The sequence below is a fragment of the Lolium perenne genome, chromosome 6 (genome assembly GCF_019359855.2).
Source record: "Lolium perenne isolate Kyuss_39 chromosome 6, Kyuss_2.0, whole genome shotgun sequence".
NCBI classification, from domain to species: Eukaryota; Viridiplantae; Streptophyta; class Magnoliopsida; order Poales; family Poaceae; genus Lolium; species Lolium perenne.
Window position 1 is genome coordinate 116,761,107 of NC_067249.2, and position 17,388 is coordinate 116,778,494.

The 17,388-nt window shown below is 47.2% G+C and overlaps 1 protein-coding gene across 1 annotated transcript; it reads left to right on the top strand.

Moving 5' to 3' along the window:
- The first annotated feature begins 1 nt into the window (after position 1).
- LOC127323157 (gamma carbonic anhydrase-like 2, mitochondrial) lies at positions 2-13,199 on the top strand. Its single transcript, XM_051351343.2, has 2 exons — positions 2-496; positions 12,546-13,199. Exons 1-2 carry the CDS (start codon positions 94-96, stop codon positions 12,920-12,922), a joined length of 780 nt encoding a protein of 259 aa, XP_051207303.1. The 5' UTR covers positions 2-93; the 3' UTR covers positions 12,923-13,199.
- The last annotated feature ends 4,189 nt before the right edge of the window (positions 13,200-17,388 follow it).

Consider the following 17,388-nt stretch of genomic DNA (forward strand, 5'->3'; position numbering starts at 1 on the left):
CCGGCTTCCCCCAGACAGCGACCGAACGTTGGACCATCCGCCTGCTCGCCCGTCCACAGACAGACACACACAACCCGGACCACCAGCGCCACCATGGCCGCCGCCTCCATGTCCCGGCTCTCTCGCCGCGCCTCCGCCTCCGCGGGGCCTTTTCTCCGTAGGATTCTCTACTCAACCGCCACCGCCTCACCGTCACCCGCCGCTTCTTCGCCCCCACTATCCCCCGCCGCAGCCGCGGCAGCAGGTGCGGATCGGGTGCGGTGGGACTACCGCGGGCAGAGGCAGCTAGTACCGCTCGGGCAGTGGCTGCCCAAGGTGGCCGTCGATGCGTACGTGGCTCCCGAGGCCGTGCTCGCTGGGCAGGTCACCGTCCACGACGGCGCATCCGTCTGGAGCGGCTCTGTGCTGCGGGGAGACCTCAACAAGATCACACTCGGATTCTGCGCCAACGTCCAGGAGCGGTGCGTACTGCACGCCGCCTGGTCCGCACCTACAGGTCACCCACCCTCCTTGCTATCCGTTCTTTCTACCTTGTGTAGTACCCAGATCTGGCAAAATATTACTGTTGTTCTTGGATGATTCGATGTCTTCGTTCCCATTGACGCGATGTGGATTCGATAATGTCTATATTGCGTAGTTTGATGATGTCTTACCTCTTAGTGTGCCACTCTTCTCTACTCGATATGCTAGAAATGATGATGGGGGTAATTTGATTGGGAGAACAGAGGATCACAAGTAGCTAGTCCAATTTGGTTGTCTGTGAGAGGCATTTGCTAGATAACCATGGTTATTTGTATGTTCAAATCCTGAATGATTATCAACTTCGGATTGAGGTTGCAGTTATGCCCAATCAATATTCTCTTACTTATAACCAGTGGAGCTACAACGTAGTAAAAAAGAGGGCCATTTTGTACCAATAGAGGAACAAATCATAAGAGATACACTCATGTTTATACTGAAAATCACTAATATTTAGCAAAGGAAACATCCATGCACCCTGGGCCATTGCCCCATTGCCTGGGTAATGTCTCCGCCACTGTGTATAACTATGTAATTTGAACGTAGTTCCATGCTTGGTTTTGTTCCCATATTCTGGTGTACAAAATTGTTCTTAGATCCGTCCAATTCTTTTAGTTAACTCCTAAATCACCATTTTTTTATCATTATAATCAGTACAATCTATACCCAATGTAATTTGAAAGGGTGTGCAACTGGACTGTCGAGTTTATGCTGACTATGTGCACGACCACACTCAAGCTGATTATTCTTTATTACTATCGCATTGGTTCTTGAGGCAGGGCCGGGCCGGTAAAATCCGGGGCCCTGTCCGGCACTCTGAAATGAGGCCCTATCTCGACAAGACCATCATTAATTTGGTGATCGGCAACAAAATGAACTGGCGCGGTGGCTCCACACAGCCGTGCCTCAATGGTTCTCGTCTTCTCAGCTTCCTAGCGGTTCTAGCAATAGACTACATATTCCCTAACTGCCGCGGCATTGACCAGCGACGTAGGCTAGGCCCAATCGGGAGCATGGCCGCAACGTCGTCTATTGCTCCGGGGGTATGGATTTTTTCATTTTGAGCTAGCGAGAGTATAGAGTTGATCTAAGATTGTGAGTCAGGTTGCAAGCGGCGCGGGTTGCGGCTGCCCGCTACATAGCGACGCGGGACAGCGCCAGGTCTGCGGGACACTCGCGGCTTGCTGCCACCGACCGCTGGAGTTGGTGCGGGACCTTGCGGCACGCCGCGTCATCCCGCACCTGCCCGCGTGCTCGCTTAGAGGAGCAACTAGCTAGCTAGCTGTCTGACCGATCAGAAGTCCTAGCTAGCTCGGCTGATCGGAGTATTAGCTAGCTCAGGGAGGGTGAACCAAAGCAGCTCAAAAAATCCATGACGGACAGCCATTCTATTGAGCTCAGCTCGACTATCCATCAAGAATGCCTGTCCAGTTACAACTCGTGGACCTATTTTCTCGAGCAATGCAACCAATATTCTTGAGAAAAATACAAACATATTTCTGACTAGCACTATGGATCATGTATAGACTTATCAGTACATTTTCAAAGTATAAAGGGGGAAAAACGGAAGAGATCCTAAACCAATTCGATCCAAAACCAAAACATCATTTCAGATCATTCAGGAGACAGAAGAGGGAGAGATGTAGCATGGAAGATAAATAAAGTCGATGTAGCATGTACTTCTCTGAATTTATATTTACATGGAGCACACGCATTGAGAATAGGGTGCCCAGTACATACATCTAAAACCGAAACTTGCAACACATAGAGACACAAAAAAACTAGCTCGTCGATCTTGAAGACCAGTGATGCAAACATGTTTCGACATCACCCTTCTTCAATGCTAACGGAGGTGCATATCTGAAGAAATCATAAAACAATCTCATGAGAAGAAACGGTACAAAGAAACCAAAACGAATCAGAACAAGATAATCAAGTTGCAGAGAAGGGGCGAGAGGTGCTGACCCGTATAGCAATCACACTCGATGCACTATAACACGAGGTCTTGGAAACAGCATAAGTGCATAACTGGGAGTAAAAAACACAGATCACAGGTTGGAACTGAAATAGAATTTTCATGTCTGAACATTCCATATGCTAGAATTCAGTAGCTAAGCATGGTAGGAGTAGTAACATAACTCTGTGACTTTATTACCAATTTGGATAAAAATCTGCCCGACCCACCATGCAAATTTACTTGGCAAACTAGTACATGTGCAACAGGAATTAGATTGAGCATTCTTCAGCTTGGTCTTTTCAAGTTGACATAGAATTCATTAGGCAATCCTATAAACAATTCTATTCGATGTCCCACTTCCAGCATGTCCAGCAAATAGGTAAAACATAGCAGGTTTGAGAGCACCAAGATAAACAACTGTTTCACATGAAAGTGTGATGTTAAGGAGGGTCAAGATTTTGTCATCGCCTGCAAATAACTTCAACATGTCAGTAGGAATTAGGCTGAGTTTTGGATGTTTTCACACCTTAGCATCAGAACCCAAGATAATGAGGTCATAGAATACTACTGACTGAAGATTAAGATGTGATAAATCATCAACATTTTTCCTCTGTGTCATCTGACATATAAGTATTTATGTGCACACAGAGTTGATGAGGGCACAAGATGAAGAGCAGTCACCAGTTACTGTATTTCATTTCCAGTCCCCATAGTTATCCAGGAGATGCCTTAACCACTTGTAACCAAACTTGAACAAACATATGCACCATAAGGTCAACATGGCACCATAACACCGACTGATGATTACATGAGGCAGAGTCTTATCAGTACTCTGTATAAAATCATGTGGACTATTTTAATGTACGAAGCGTTAGACATCTCTCTATTGTACAAACCAAACTGTCTGTTTGTGCACTCTTCATCCCAGTACACGAATATTACATGTCTCTTAACTTTCATCTGTCTTTATGACATGTGTACAACAGTATGCATATTGGAGCAACAAAATGGAAAATGCACAGTACACAACGGGAAACATGCATTTGTCAGCACAGTGTAATATAGACAATTATATAAAAAAAACATGGAGCAATGCATTTAAAACACACAGACAGTTCGAAATAATTTCAGATGATGACTCAAAGTTAAACATTCTAGCTAGCACGGAATTATAAAAAAAATCTTCTAACAGAAGCATCTTGTTTCTGGACCAGCGTCCACTCTTTCCCCTAGACTTGTGCTGGAGACAGATATCTGGTATAGAAATGTCCCTTGAAGCAGCTTTGCACATGTCATAAACAGTCCGTGAAGCAACGGCTACTGCAGTCATGGACAGAGCTTATTTTTCGTTGCCTAAGCCCTAAGGTTCAAGCAATGGAAGATTCAGATCTTAGAAAACAGGGGAGGTCCTTAACGTGAGACAAGGTATCACCATTCTCCTATCTGTGTTCTCCCAACTTGGGCAGGGCAAGTAATTCTTAGAAAACAGGGGAGGATGTTGGGTCACATACCTTGGAGTTGATCTTTGGCAACGATTTCAGCAGATGGCAGAGATCCTTTATTCTTTTAGAAGAGAATAGGGCGCAGCGAGGATGTTGGTCTTGCGGAAGTTGATGGCGACGAAACGCTGGCTGCAGTTAGTGAGGGAGGGTGGAGGAAGATCTTCTCCGTCGAGGATTCCAGAAGGGCAGTCCTGATGTGGAGATGGCGGTGGCGCCGCCGTCGACCCCAACATCAGGAACTGCGAGCAGGTTCACTGATAGGGAGGGGAGAGGGAAGAGAAGCTCGGGGCATCGATTGTGGCGGTGACGGCGCCGTCAGCGACAGAGGGAGGTCAACGAGGATTTGGAACTTGGGGAGCGAATGAATTTGGCTTTGCGGGCGGCCTCGCGGCGTGGCGGGACATACCGCACCACTTGAAACCTGAATTGTGAGGCTGCAATACGGTGATTTCCCCCCCAATCAAACCACATTTTTTTAGTCGCCCAATCAAACCACTTGATCGAGCGTGGACATGGTACTCGCTACAGGCGCATGCTTTTTCTTTAGAAGATACAGAGGCGTGATGTGCATGCTGTGCTGAAAAATAGTAAATGGGCCTTCCGCAATAACTTAAGCCCATTAGTCCAAGCCCATATTTTTCCCTTTCTTCTTCCTCCCAGACGTAACTGTTCGACAGAAAAAGAGGTCTCATCAATGGCGTTTCTCGATCCCATCGACAGAAACCAAAGGGACAAAGGGCTGAGCGGAACCCTGCTCCGCGCCGGGACTACTCTCCTCTGTGATAGTTCCCACCAATCCCAGCGGCAGTGCAGCCTGATGTACTGTGAACCGCTTACGAAAGTTTGGGCCCCAAAAATTTTGGGGCCATGTGCGGCCGCACAGGTCGCACTCCTGCTCGCCTGGCCCTGTCTTGAGGCCAATTTAACTTTTGGGTTAATTAATGCGTTGACTATTTAGAATTTTTAGCCAATACTTCTCATAACTATGAAATAATTGTTTAGATTAGCCTGGATGTAGTACTTAACAATGTAATCAGGCTGCCTTTAGAGCCAGGAAGCACAGATACTTGGATAGGTATCCGATACGTGATACGGGGACACGTCGATTTTTTCCAAAAATACAGATACATGGATATGTTTGCATATATATACTATTATTTATTTAAGATACCAAAAGTAGTAATTGTTCATAGGATTAATATACCACATCACAAACAAAAGCAACTAATTAAGGAATTCTAATAATTTGATAAGGTGACAGAAACATGGAAATGAACCATAAACTTGGTCCTATTGTTCTTCAGCTGCTGCAACTTCAGTTTGAAGTTGTCGGAACCTCTAATCTATCACAGTTGTACACGTTATGATCCCCTTATTTCTTATCTTAAGCAAATGTGCTTTAACTCTCGCATAGCTTCCATTGTATTCACGACTACAAAACCTGCACCTGAATCGCCTATTTCCTCCATCTCCTGCACTTGTCTCTACAATGTCTACATAATTCCACAAGGGCCTGTTGTCTATATTATTTGCCGGTGGTGCATCCTAAATAGTGCAAAATACAAACACTATTACACAGCAAGCATGATAAGCAAGGAAAGAAATCAAGAAATCTCAATACTCAAACTCAACATTACAAAAAAACAGCCGCCTCACGTGGGAGACTAGGAAGCAACTAGAGGATATGGAAGGCAGGCGACTATCAGATCTGAAAGGGAGAAGTGAGCAATTGAAGGAGATTGGCCTGGAAGCTGTCCATGCATGTAGAAGGGACAAGGAAAGAAGGCTCACCGGCAGCCAGCTCCTCCTTATGGCTTCAGCGGCACCAGCGAGGAGAGAGCGGAGGAGCCGAGCGGCAAGGCGCCGGCGCCAGCGGCGGCCCCTGCAGTAGGGTTAGCCATGGGGTGTGGCGCTTCAGTTAGCGATGGGAGGCGGCAGCTGAGTCACTCGTTAACGAGAGAGAGGTTGTGTGGGAGGAGATATATCAAGCGGTTCTACTAGGTTTCCATATCATCAGCGTATCCCTGAGGTATCCCACACCTATCACTATTTGTTTTACTTTTTTTAATTGGAAAATTGGCAGATACATACGGGATACGTATCTGGGCAGTATCCTCTATCCGTCTAGTATCTGATACCGACACGCCTATAAACTGAAGTATCCACGCTTCCTAGCTTTAGAGTGCAGTGGCGTTTGATATTTATTTTTACAAATGGTTTCTCTTGTTTTATATTTCGTTGGTGGTTTTGTAGCATAATAGTGGAACTAGCTTGTAAGGTGGCGACATGTTTTCTTCTTCTTCTTTTCCTTAGTTGCTTGTTTGCAAGCATGACATGTGTTTCATGATGGATAGTCAATTCTGTCTTATCTTCGATGATCTCATTGTTTCTTGCATCCTGCGTCGCTGCTTATTACCACTAAGTATTATCCTTCTGGTCAGCAACAGATTATCAATCTGTCACTAATAGTTAGAGATTCATTGTCTGGACTCCTATATGAAAATTAAGCAATTTACAGTATGAGTTGGGCCTACTGTCCCTGAACTAGGATGAGCTATGATAATCCTTTTCTGACTTGTACTACTCTTTTTTTTTCCCTTTCTGTGTATCTGGACTACATCAAGGGTCAGCCTTGAGCCCATACATGTTTTCCTTGGTGATGGATGAGGTGACCAAGGATATACAAGGTGATATTCCTTGGTGTATGCTCTTTGCTGATGATGTGGTGCTAGTAGATGAAACTAGGGCCGGAGTGAATAGGAAGTTAGAGCTATGGAGGCAAACGTTGGAGTCAAAGGGGTTTAGACTTAGCACGACCAAGACTGAGTACATGCGATGCGATTTTAGTGGTGTTGGTGGCGAAGACGGAGATGTCAGTTTAGATGGAAAGATAGTGCCCAAGAGGGACACCTTCAGTTACTTATGTTGCAAAGCAATGGTGATGTCGATGAGGATGTTTGCCACAGGATCGATGCAGGGTGGATGAAGTGGAGGCAGGCATCTGGTATCCTATGTGACAAGAAGGTCCCACAAAAGCTAAAAGGTAAGTTCTATAGGACGGCTGTCAGACCGGCGATGCTTTATGGGGCAGAATGTTGGCCCACTAAAAGACAACATATCCAACAAATGAGTGTCGCAGAGATGCGCATGCTGCGTTGGATGTGCGGCCATACAAGAAAGGACCGGATTAGGAATGAGGTAATTCGTGATAGGCTAGGGGTGGCACCGATTGATGAGAAGCTAGTCCAACACTGACTAAGGTGGTTTGGGCATATCCAGCGGAGGCCTCCAGAAGCTCCCGTTAACAGTGGAACTCTAAAGAGTATGGAGGAGACTAGAAGGGGTAGAGGACGACCAAAGTTGACGTGGGCGGAGGCGATAAAAAGAGACCTAAGGGATTGGAATGTACCTAAAGTCTTGGCTCTTGATAGGACTGCATGGAGATCAGCGATCCATGTGCCGGAACCTTAGTCAGTCGCTTCTTTTCTCTTTTCTCTTTTCCTTTTTCCCCTTCTTTTTTCTTTTTCTTTATGTCTTCTTGTTTTGGTTCTCTTTTCTGTTGGGTTTCATATCTAGCCTACCCCAACTTGCTTGGAAAAAAGGCTTTGATGTTGTTTTTTTTTTTCTTTTTTTTGAGAAAACGGCAAAGGACCTTTGCGCTTCATATCATTGAAAAGAGAGTTTAGGTTACAAGTCCCTTAGGGGAAGCAAAAAACAAGCGAAAAATGCCTAGTGCACAGCCCGTAGGCCGAGCGCCCCTGCCCTAGCCCAATCGGTAGCTTCCTCCTCGATCTTGATAAGAAGAGCCTGCGTCGACGGCCGAGCCCTGTTGAAGACACAATCGTTTCGTGTTTCCAGAGCATCCAAGGGATCAGCAAAGTGGCCGAAGCAAAACCCCTGCGGAGCGGCTTTGGGAGGGCCGGCTTTGTCTCGGTGATCCAGTCGGTCAGGGAGGCTGAGTCGCTGTCCGGAGTCCTGCAGGGTATCCTCAGCCAGGCGAGCGCCTAGGAAGCTGGTCGCAGAGTAGGCATCGGGGATGGTGAGGTAGGCCGCGTCTAGCAAGCCGCTCGGCAGTCCAACAGCGATCTTGCAGGGCCAACCAAAGGAAGAATTTAACCTTCTGTGGAGCCCAAGTCCGCCAGATGTGCTTGGCAGCCGGGCACGCGATCGCTCCTTGGAAAGTGGCGAGGTAGGCGGATTTGGTGGAGTAGATTCCGGACGCAGTCCACTTCCAACGCAGGTGATCAGGGTCCTGGCTAAGGAGCGTGCCCTCGACCCTCTGCCAAAGCTGTAGATACTCGCTAATTTCCTGGATGCCAAGCGTGCCATGGATATCCCTTGCCCATCTGTTGTCCTGCAGCCCGTCCGCAACCGTACGCGATTTGCGGCGACGTTTAGGGATGCACGATGCACGCGTGGAGCGAGGGTGCGATCTCCTTGACCGAACGTCCATCCAGCCATCGGTCGTCCCAAAACTTAGCGGTGTGGCTGTTGCCAAGTATCATCGTCGTGGAGGCGAAGAACAAGGCTCGCTTTTGATCCGTAAACAAGGCCATGCCAGGCCCGGCGATCGTCGTTCTGACTGAACCACATCCAGCGTAGGCGTAGGGCCATGCTCGTCCGCTCCAGATCATGGACACCCAAGCCACCAAGGGCAATAGGGAGGGCAACACACTGCCAGTTGACATGGCAGTGTCCGCCATTGGCTGCAGCCCTGCCTGCCTACAAGAAACCGCGCTCGATCTTGACGATTAGCCTGAGGGTCTTCTTGGAGGGCGCGAGGACCAGCAGCTGGTGGATGGGGATGGCTCCTAGGACTGACATGACCATGGTGAGACGCCCAGCCTTGTCCATGAGGTTGGCCTTCCAACTGGGCAGTCTAGCCGCGACCCGGTCCACCATCTGTTGCATCTGGCCGCTCGTAGGCTTACGGATGGTCAAAGGGATTCCCAGGTAGGTGATGGGCATCTCGACCACCAGGCAAGTGAGCAGGTCGACGGCAGGTTGCACTTCCTCCGGGGCGCAGCGAATGAGCGTGGCGGTGCTCGTGGCGGTGCTCTTGCCGTAGTTGACGCTTAGACCAGATGCGCGTCCAAAGAGGTCGAGCGTGGCTTTGACGGCCTCAATCTCCTCCTGGATCGGATGGCAAAACAGGATTACGTCGTCCGCATAAAGCGATATCGACGGCAGCACGCGCCGAGGGTGGAGCTGACGTAGCACACCAAGCTCAGTGGCGCGGCGAAACAAGCGTCCTAGAGAGTCGACGGCGAGGACGAACAGCTGTGGGGACAGCGGGTTGCCCTGACGGAGCCCATGTCGATGCCATATTGCCGGCCCCGGCTGCCCGTTGATCATTACTCTGGTGTTGGCGGAGGTGAGCAAGATGGCCAACCAATCGAGGAAGCGGTTCCCAAAGCCGTAGTGTCTCAGAACCTCAAAGAGAAAGGGCCAGGCCAGCTAGTCGAAAGCGCGGGCGAGGTCCCAACTTGATGAGGATGCGCGGGTCTCCCAGTTGGTGAAGGAGGCGGGCGGACTGTCGCACCAGGACGAAGTTGTCGTGGAGGCTACGACCCGCGATGAACGCGTTCTGCACAGGGCTGACAAGCTTGTCGAGCTTGGGTGCGAGGCGCAGGGATAGGACCTTGGTGAAGAGCTTGGCCAGAAGATGGATAAGACTAATAGGCCGGTAGTCCCGCAGGCTACTCGCGTCGGCGTGCTTCGGTATGAGCGTGAGCAGGGCCTGGTTCAGCCGGTGGAAGCCCCTGCCGCGCAGCTCGTACAACTGCTGAAAAACCCCGACGATGTCGGCCTTGACCGTACCCCAACACGCCTTCAGGAATTCCGCGGTATACCCGTCCGGCCCAGGTGCTTTGTGGGCGGGTAGGCGCTCGATGGCCTGCCAGATCTCGTCCTCACCGAAGGGGGCCTCGAGACTAGCAAGGGAAGCGTCAGGCTCGATCAGATCGGCGAGGTTGATGGTGCAATCCCGGCCAGCGTCCGTGCCCAACAGGTCATCAAAGTGTTCGAACGCGGCCGCGGCAATGTCGCCTTGGTCCGTGAGCACCGAGTCTTGGACAGAGATGGAATAGATCCTATTCTTCTGTCGACGGTAGGAGCACTGCTTGAGAAAAGCGATGCGAGCGCGCTGCCTAGCAATGGTTCGTTCGAGGGAAGCCAGTCCCAGGTACGTGCGCTTGATCTCCTTGCGAAGCCAATCCTCATGCGGCGACATTTGACAGGTTCCGGTCCTCTTGCGCCTTGTCTAGTTTCAGCAGCAGCAGGCGAGAGATGGCGAGCTTATCCCTGACACTTCCAACGGTGTGGGCGCTCCAGCTCGTGAGGCCACGCGCCGTGGCCAACTACACCCCCGAAACCGTCCAAACGCGTCCAGAAGTCCTCGAAGTGGAACCTCCGGTAAGCTGGTGGTAAGGGGAAAATACACGATAACCCCTCCAGTTCGCGCGCGCTTCCATCATATGCCCCCCTTTGTGTCGCTGACATGTGGGGTCTGGCCCCACATGTCAGTGACTCAAGGGGGGCATATGATGGAAGGTGCACCAACTTGGGGGGGTTATCGTGGATTGCCCCGGTGGTAAGGGAGAGCAGTCAAGGAGCAGCGGACTGTGGTCCGACACCACGGATGCAATGCATCGCAGGTGGCAATGGCTGTGCTGCTCCTCCCAGTCGACCGATCGAGGTGGACGAGGGTCGGGGGAGATTGCTCGTTGGACCAGGTGTAACGCCTCCCATTGAGATAGATCTCCTTGAGGGCTAGGTCATTCAAAACACGCCGAAAGCGCCCCATCGTGCGCCGGTCGAGGTGGCCATTGTTCTTGTCTTCGTCTTTGTAGATCAAATTGAAGTCCCCACAGAGCATCCAGGGACCGGTGCACTCGGTCCTGATGTCTCGCAGCTCCTGGAGGAAGGCGATTTTATCGGCATCTTCCTGTGGCCCATAGACAACGGTGATCCACCAGGGGGTTGTCGTGGTCGAGGGCAAGGACACCTTGGCGCTGAGAGCGTTCGCGGTGAAAAGAGGGTCAGAGACGCTGACTTCCTTGCTTCTCCAAGCAAGCAGGATACCGCCACGGGTGCCAACCGCGGGCAGGTAGACGTAATCGTCGAACTCCGAGCCCATTGTTTCAAGCACAATGCTCCTAAGGATCAGCTCCATCTTTGTTTCCTGGAAACAGATGATGGACGCATCTGTGGTGGCAAGCAGCGAGCGAATGGCTACGCGGCGTGCACGAGCGTTGAGGCCCCGGACATTCCAAATGATAACCTTGAGACCAAAATCCATTAACAACAAATCGACGGATAGGACAGGCGCAGCTATGCCGCAATGGGCGCACCGGCCGGCGTAGGCGACAGCAAGGAAGTCGGAAGCTGCCTGTCAACTAGCGCGGCTATGGCGGTGAGGACGGCCAGCGGAATCGGTGCAGCGAAGACGTCGTCGAAAGCTTTCATCTCAGCGGCGGTGATCGTCTGGTTGGTGCCCACAATCCCCAGGGTGCGGAGGACCTGTACGTGAGCCCGCCGTTCAGCAGTGGGCGGCTTCGTCGTGGTGGAAGCAGAACGACCTTGTCGCAGCGCGAAATTGAGCGGCTGCCGTCGCGCGCGCCTGCCCGGCATGGGGATTGTTGTTGTATCTGGAACAAAGCTGAAGAATGCATAGGAACCTCCAAATCAAGTAGACGCCAACAGTATTAGAGAAGTTTCTTGGCGGTCTGTGATTAGTTACTTGGTTTTGTCCCATTGGTTGCACTCTTAAATTTTAGGCATATATGTAGGGTGAGATGCTAAGTCACATGCCTCCATGAACAAATTCAGTTTGCCACATCAAACTGAGGATTTATTAGTTCATTTATATAGATAATGATAAATATTATTGCTACTTCTATGATTGTAGGCAAGTCGGCCGAAGTTGCATCCAGTTGTTACATTGGCATGTCCATGCCCTTTTGCCAAATATAATGGTTATATGCATTAACATATGCTATTAGAAATCTCGGTACTTGGATGATAGCTTATCATTGTTCATAAATGTTCATGATGATATGTTTGACTTCTGTTGTAAGTTGGTTAATAATGCTGACCAGATCATGTGGACATTATTCTTCATTTCTGATGACAAGGTTCTAGGATTCTGATAACATTCATATCAGAATCCAGATATACTGACAATACCACAAGTATGATTGATACTTGTCAGTATAATATCAATGCTTATCAGAAAGTGGTTCCATACCATTGTTCATTTGTTAACTGATTTATTGATTGCACCTTTTGCCTGATTGTGTGGTGAGATTTTCACATTTCTTCCTGAAATCGTGTCGTGCGGGATATCATTTTTCCTCGTTTTCGTACAGAATGTTTTTGACATGTATGCGACATGACTTACTGCTTTTGGCAGTAGTTTTTCTTTAAGTAATTAATAGTGAAGTAATTTGGGGGTTTTGCTTAATGCACGTGCCCTTTGTATGTTACCTAAAACTTTTGGTGGCAGATAGATACGTTGTGTTAATGGTGATTGGGTTCATCTCATCTTTAGTACTTATTTTTCACAGGACTGCCAGCTGAGACCCTTGTTGATCGGTATGTGACAGTGGGTGCATACTGTCTGCTGCGGTCATGCACTATTGAACCCGAGTGCATCATCGGCCAGCATTCCATCCTAATGGAAGGTTCGTTGGTTGAGACTAACTCAATCCTAGAAGCTGGTTCTGTCCTGGCGCCAGGAAGGAGGATTCCTACTGGTGAACTCTGGGCTGGCAACCCTGCTAGGTTTGTTCGGAAGCTAACTAATGAAGAGATCATGGAGATTCCAAAGCTCGCTGTGGCCATCAATGATCTGATGCAAAGCCATTTCTCAGAGTTCCTCCCATACTCTAATGCTTATTTGGAGGTAGAGAAGCTGAAGGAATCGTTCTCATATCCTTTGTAAGATCATGTTTTCCCCTCTCCCAGCAAATGAATGAGGAAATAAAGCAGCCCGGGTACTAGATGCTTTGTATTGAATCTAATTTGTAGTCTGGGCTGATATGTTACGTTGTGAATTTTTTTGTTCATGGTTGTTGTGAATTGTGGAGACGCCTGCAGGAATTGTGTTTCTTTGTACGGCTGTACCGTGTTCCCTAGGGCAATATGCACTGTGCTCAATATCCTACTTTTACCAGTGTTGTATTCACATTATCTATATTTGCTCGGGAATATTTGCTTTCTGTGAGTGCCATGCTGAAGCTTGTATATTTTTCCTTTTTAATGAACTTACATATGATTGTGAAAGGATTTTTAAATGTCGATCGACAATGACGTCAAGCGCACATAGAACGGCCTACGATTATCTCCTCACCTTTTCTTTTTTTGAGAAAAACTCTCATCCTCTTTATTCAAATAGTATCATAATGTATAGAGTTGTGAACAACACATGCCGACTTACATCACGAGAAACAGATCCCCTTGCCAAGCAATGTGCGTCGCTCGTGCTGACCTACATCACAGAGTAACAGATCCCCTCCGTTCATGGAACGACCCTCGTGAACAAACTGAACGTCTTGGAAATTAGTCGCCCGTGCCTTGATCTCCTGGACGATATATATATATATATACCACCCCTCCTCCCGAGCTCCTCCCTGGCGATTTCCTCCCTGCTCGCTCCCGAGCTCCTCCCTAGCGATTTCCTCCCTGCTCGCTCCCGAGCTCCTCCCTGGCGATTTCCTCCCTGCTCGCTGCCGAGCTCCTCCCTGGCGATTTCCTCCCTTGCTCGCTCCCGAGCTCCTCCCTTTGCTCGATGCGTTTCTTAGAACTTCGGCGACGGTGGCGGATCATCTCCGTGCTCGTGTCCGACGCTCCATCGACGAATTTGTTCTCCACTGGTGCATCGCAGATCGTCGATGTCTGCGGCACAGTTTCTTCTATGCTATCCGGACACTGCTCTTATCTTTTTTATCTTGATCTGCAGATTTGTTTTTTCTGATGGCCGTCGCACAGCTTCGGCGTTCTTCTACGTGAAATCCTCGAGGTTGATGGCTCCGCCGTTATATTCTCGCGCATTGTTTGTCTTCGGTAATTGTATTGGGTCTCTCTCCCCTGTAGGATTTTTGTGTTTGATAGGTTTGCTTGATCCTTATCCACGAATTTTGTTTTCATAGATCTATGTTCTTTGCTTAGTTCGCTATTTGCCTATGCTTGTGTAGTTATGTTTTCCTCAGTTGATGCAGTGACGACGCGGTGGTGTTCATGCTTGCACTTTGATGTAGTAACATAATCTAGATAATGCTTGTTATCTGTGTGTTTTTTCGTAGCTTACAAGTCTCTGCTCTGTTTTTCATTACCAGCAGTGAATGTTTTTTGTTGTTATAACAAATGAACTTCTTTAACTTTATGATGTGAACTACCGGAATGCATGAACTTTGTCAATTGCATGTTTGATTTTCATCATCCAGACAAGTTGGGGCCTCTATTTCACTTGTAAATCCACATCGAGCATGTATGTATCTCTGTTTGTAAGTTGTGAACTTCACTTTAATGTACAATCCAATTTTGTTGTATTATTGTTTTTCCATTCATACGCATGTTTTTATCTTTTTTTATCTGAAAATGAACTGCTGTTACTTTATTACGTGAACTACTGTCAGTTTACTTCTTTTATTCTATTTCTTTAACTCCATGTATAAATTAACCATTGTTAATTTTTTTATTCTTGTACATACATTTTAAGTATAATGTTTTATAGGAGGGGGGGGGGGGGGGGTTGGGGGGGGGGGACCCCCCCATACTAGGAAATGAATAAAATGTTTTTTAATAAATGTTTAAAATAGAGTATAATACCTTTTTAAGATGAGTGAACTCCTTGCGTTTACAGAATTGCACTTCGTAATTGTGGTGGGGAACTCCTACCCGCCATATTAGGAAATCAATTAATGTTTTTAAACATACTCAAATACCTTTTTTCAAGATGAGTGAACCCCTGACGTGTTTTCAAGTGAACTTCGTAATGGTTGTGGGGTCAGTGCGCGTGTGACCCTCCCATCCTATAATTTTTCCTTTTTTTTAGACAAAGTAAATCGCAGTCGCAGTTTGATGTGAACTTCCTGTTGTTTCTATCTGACTGACAAAGGTAACGTTTCAGTGTTTTTTTTGTTGCCTCCTTTTTTTTTAATATAAACTTGGTGCAGTTATTTCCCAACTCCTCTTTTTACTCCTCTTGTCTGCGCCTTCGCCTTCGCCCTCCCCACTTCTCCCACTCGCAGGCGGACATCCCGAAACTGCTATATCCTCTCTGCAATGGCGGCGGCGCTCTAGGTAACTGCTGCCCCCCGCATCATTTGCTCTCCCTCGTCCCCTGTTTTTATTCCTTCCTTCTATTCGAAATCCACCATTTCCCCTTTGGTCTAAACCCTAGGTTCGCTGCAGTTTGCTCGTCCTCGCCGTCTTCGGTGTTTGCTGGCGATATTTTCCCGTTCGGCCGGCGGTTGGAACTCCGGCGCTCCTCTGATTCTTCTTCGCGGTGGTTCTAGTTCGTCCCAGACGGGCTGGTCGTCATCAATTTTTGGTTTGGGAGTCCATTCCTCTTTCTTTTTCTCTGTCTGATGGATAAGGATGCTTCGACTGGTGGTGAAGGTTTGCTTTTCGGTTTTGTATTTTTTACTACCCATAAATTCATGCTTTTCTTGCGTTGTCAAAAAATGAAATATCCATGTTTTTGTTCTGTCCTATGACTGGCCCATTTATTTTTGTTCTAGGGTTTGCTTTTCTGTAGGCTTTTTCTGTGTTATAATTCCCCGTGGTCACCATTTAGTGTTCTATCTATTTATCTGTTTTCTGTATAGCACATGTAATGAACTACTTGTCATTAATTGAACTCACTATATTAATTATGTTCATTCTTCCTATTTATAATTTTTATTTTCATGTAGAGTCTGTTTTTTTAAAGTGAATCATGAAATTAACATTTTGCTGCACATAGGAACATTGAATTATTTTGTTTTTTGTATTTTTTAGGGAAGGTATTTGATCATGTTGATGATTGTGGTGATGCTGTGTTTTCTGGTTTGGGGAATCTATCTTCTAATATGACAGATGATGCTGATGAGTCAGGTTAGCAACATACATATGTGAACCTCAGTAACATTTTCTAGTGAACTTCCTTTTCCTGCAATCCATACAAGCTTTTTTGTTTACATGTCCTTTTTTTTGTGTTCTTTGTTTGTGTTATGCAGCTGACCAGACTATAAGAGAATCTCTGGACTTGCTGAACCAGGATTTTGCTGCATATTCTGCTGTTAGTTTACCGCGTTTCTTAGATCCCCCTGTATTTGACAGGACTCCTGCTGTTGAGAAGGGTAACATGGGCAGCCCTGTCTTTGATTATACTCCTCTGCGGCAAGTTCTTGAATCTGAAACAGTTGAAGCTACACCTGTGATGGAAGAAACTCAATCTCAGTCTGTGGCTGGTACTCAAATAGTTACTCAGGATTATATGGTGGAAGAACAACTTGCGAAGGAAAAGGAGAGACAAGCTGCTAAATTAGCTCAGCACCAGGAGAGAATTACTACATATTACCGGAAATATCTTATGAAAGCAAAGTCTGCTAAGGGTACTGCCGTTGTCCATGATGTTGCATGTGATGGCGAGGCTGCTGAACCCACATGTGATGAATGTGGTGCTGAAACTGTTTCTCCTAAAGTTAGGAAAGAAAGGGTTGTTTGCAGGAAGATAAAAGAGAATTCACCTTTGGGGAAAGTTGCTTCTTCTTCTTGCTTTGCCAGGCAGAGAGATCCTTTGCAGCAGACATACGCCCCAGGTGCCACTCAAGAAGATGTTGCTGCTGACAAGGTTATTTCTTTTATGTTCTTATTTGTTTATTCTGTTAAATTCCCTTTTTGTTCACTTTTACATAGGTGTACCATTGTGAACTTCTCTATTTTTTTACAAAAATCTGCTCTACCGTGAGGCTACAAATCTGTCGTCGCAGATCCTCGTGTTCTTGCTCTCGTCCGGACCATTTGTTTCTTCGAAACGAGTTTCATCTCCTGGGAAATCACGTCTGGGCAACCGTAAACGTAAGATTGATGTCGATGAGACATATGTCCCGGATGCCACTGAAGATGGTGTTGCTGCTGGCAAGGTTATTTTTGTCTGTCCATTTTTACATAATTGTACCACTGTGAACTTCTTTTTTTGTTTTTGTTTATTGAATCTGAACTCTTCCCTTTTTATGTATCTCATTTTATGTAGTGCAATGCTAAGAAGAGTCGTAGAGAAGTTGTTAGTGATGAATCAGATTTTGAAGCTCCTGTCAAGGTTAGTGTGAACTTCTTTGTTCATATTGGTGTGAACTTCCTCTTCTCATCAATTTTTTTGTGGTTTTTAACTGTTTGGTTTTTTATGCTTTTTTCATTACCAGG

Bases quoted from the DNA above. Each gene is read 5' to 3' on its own strand.
- LOC127323157 (XM_051351343.2), top strand. From the start codon at position 94: ATGGCCGCCGCCTCCATGTCCCGGCTCTCTCGCCGCGCCTCCGCCTCC. The intron at 497-12,545 runs GTCACCCACCCT...TATTTTTCACAG, and splicing joins CGCCTGGTCCGCACCTACAG to GACTGCCAGCTGAGACCCTT.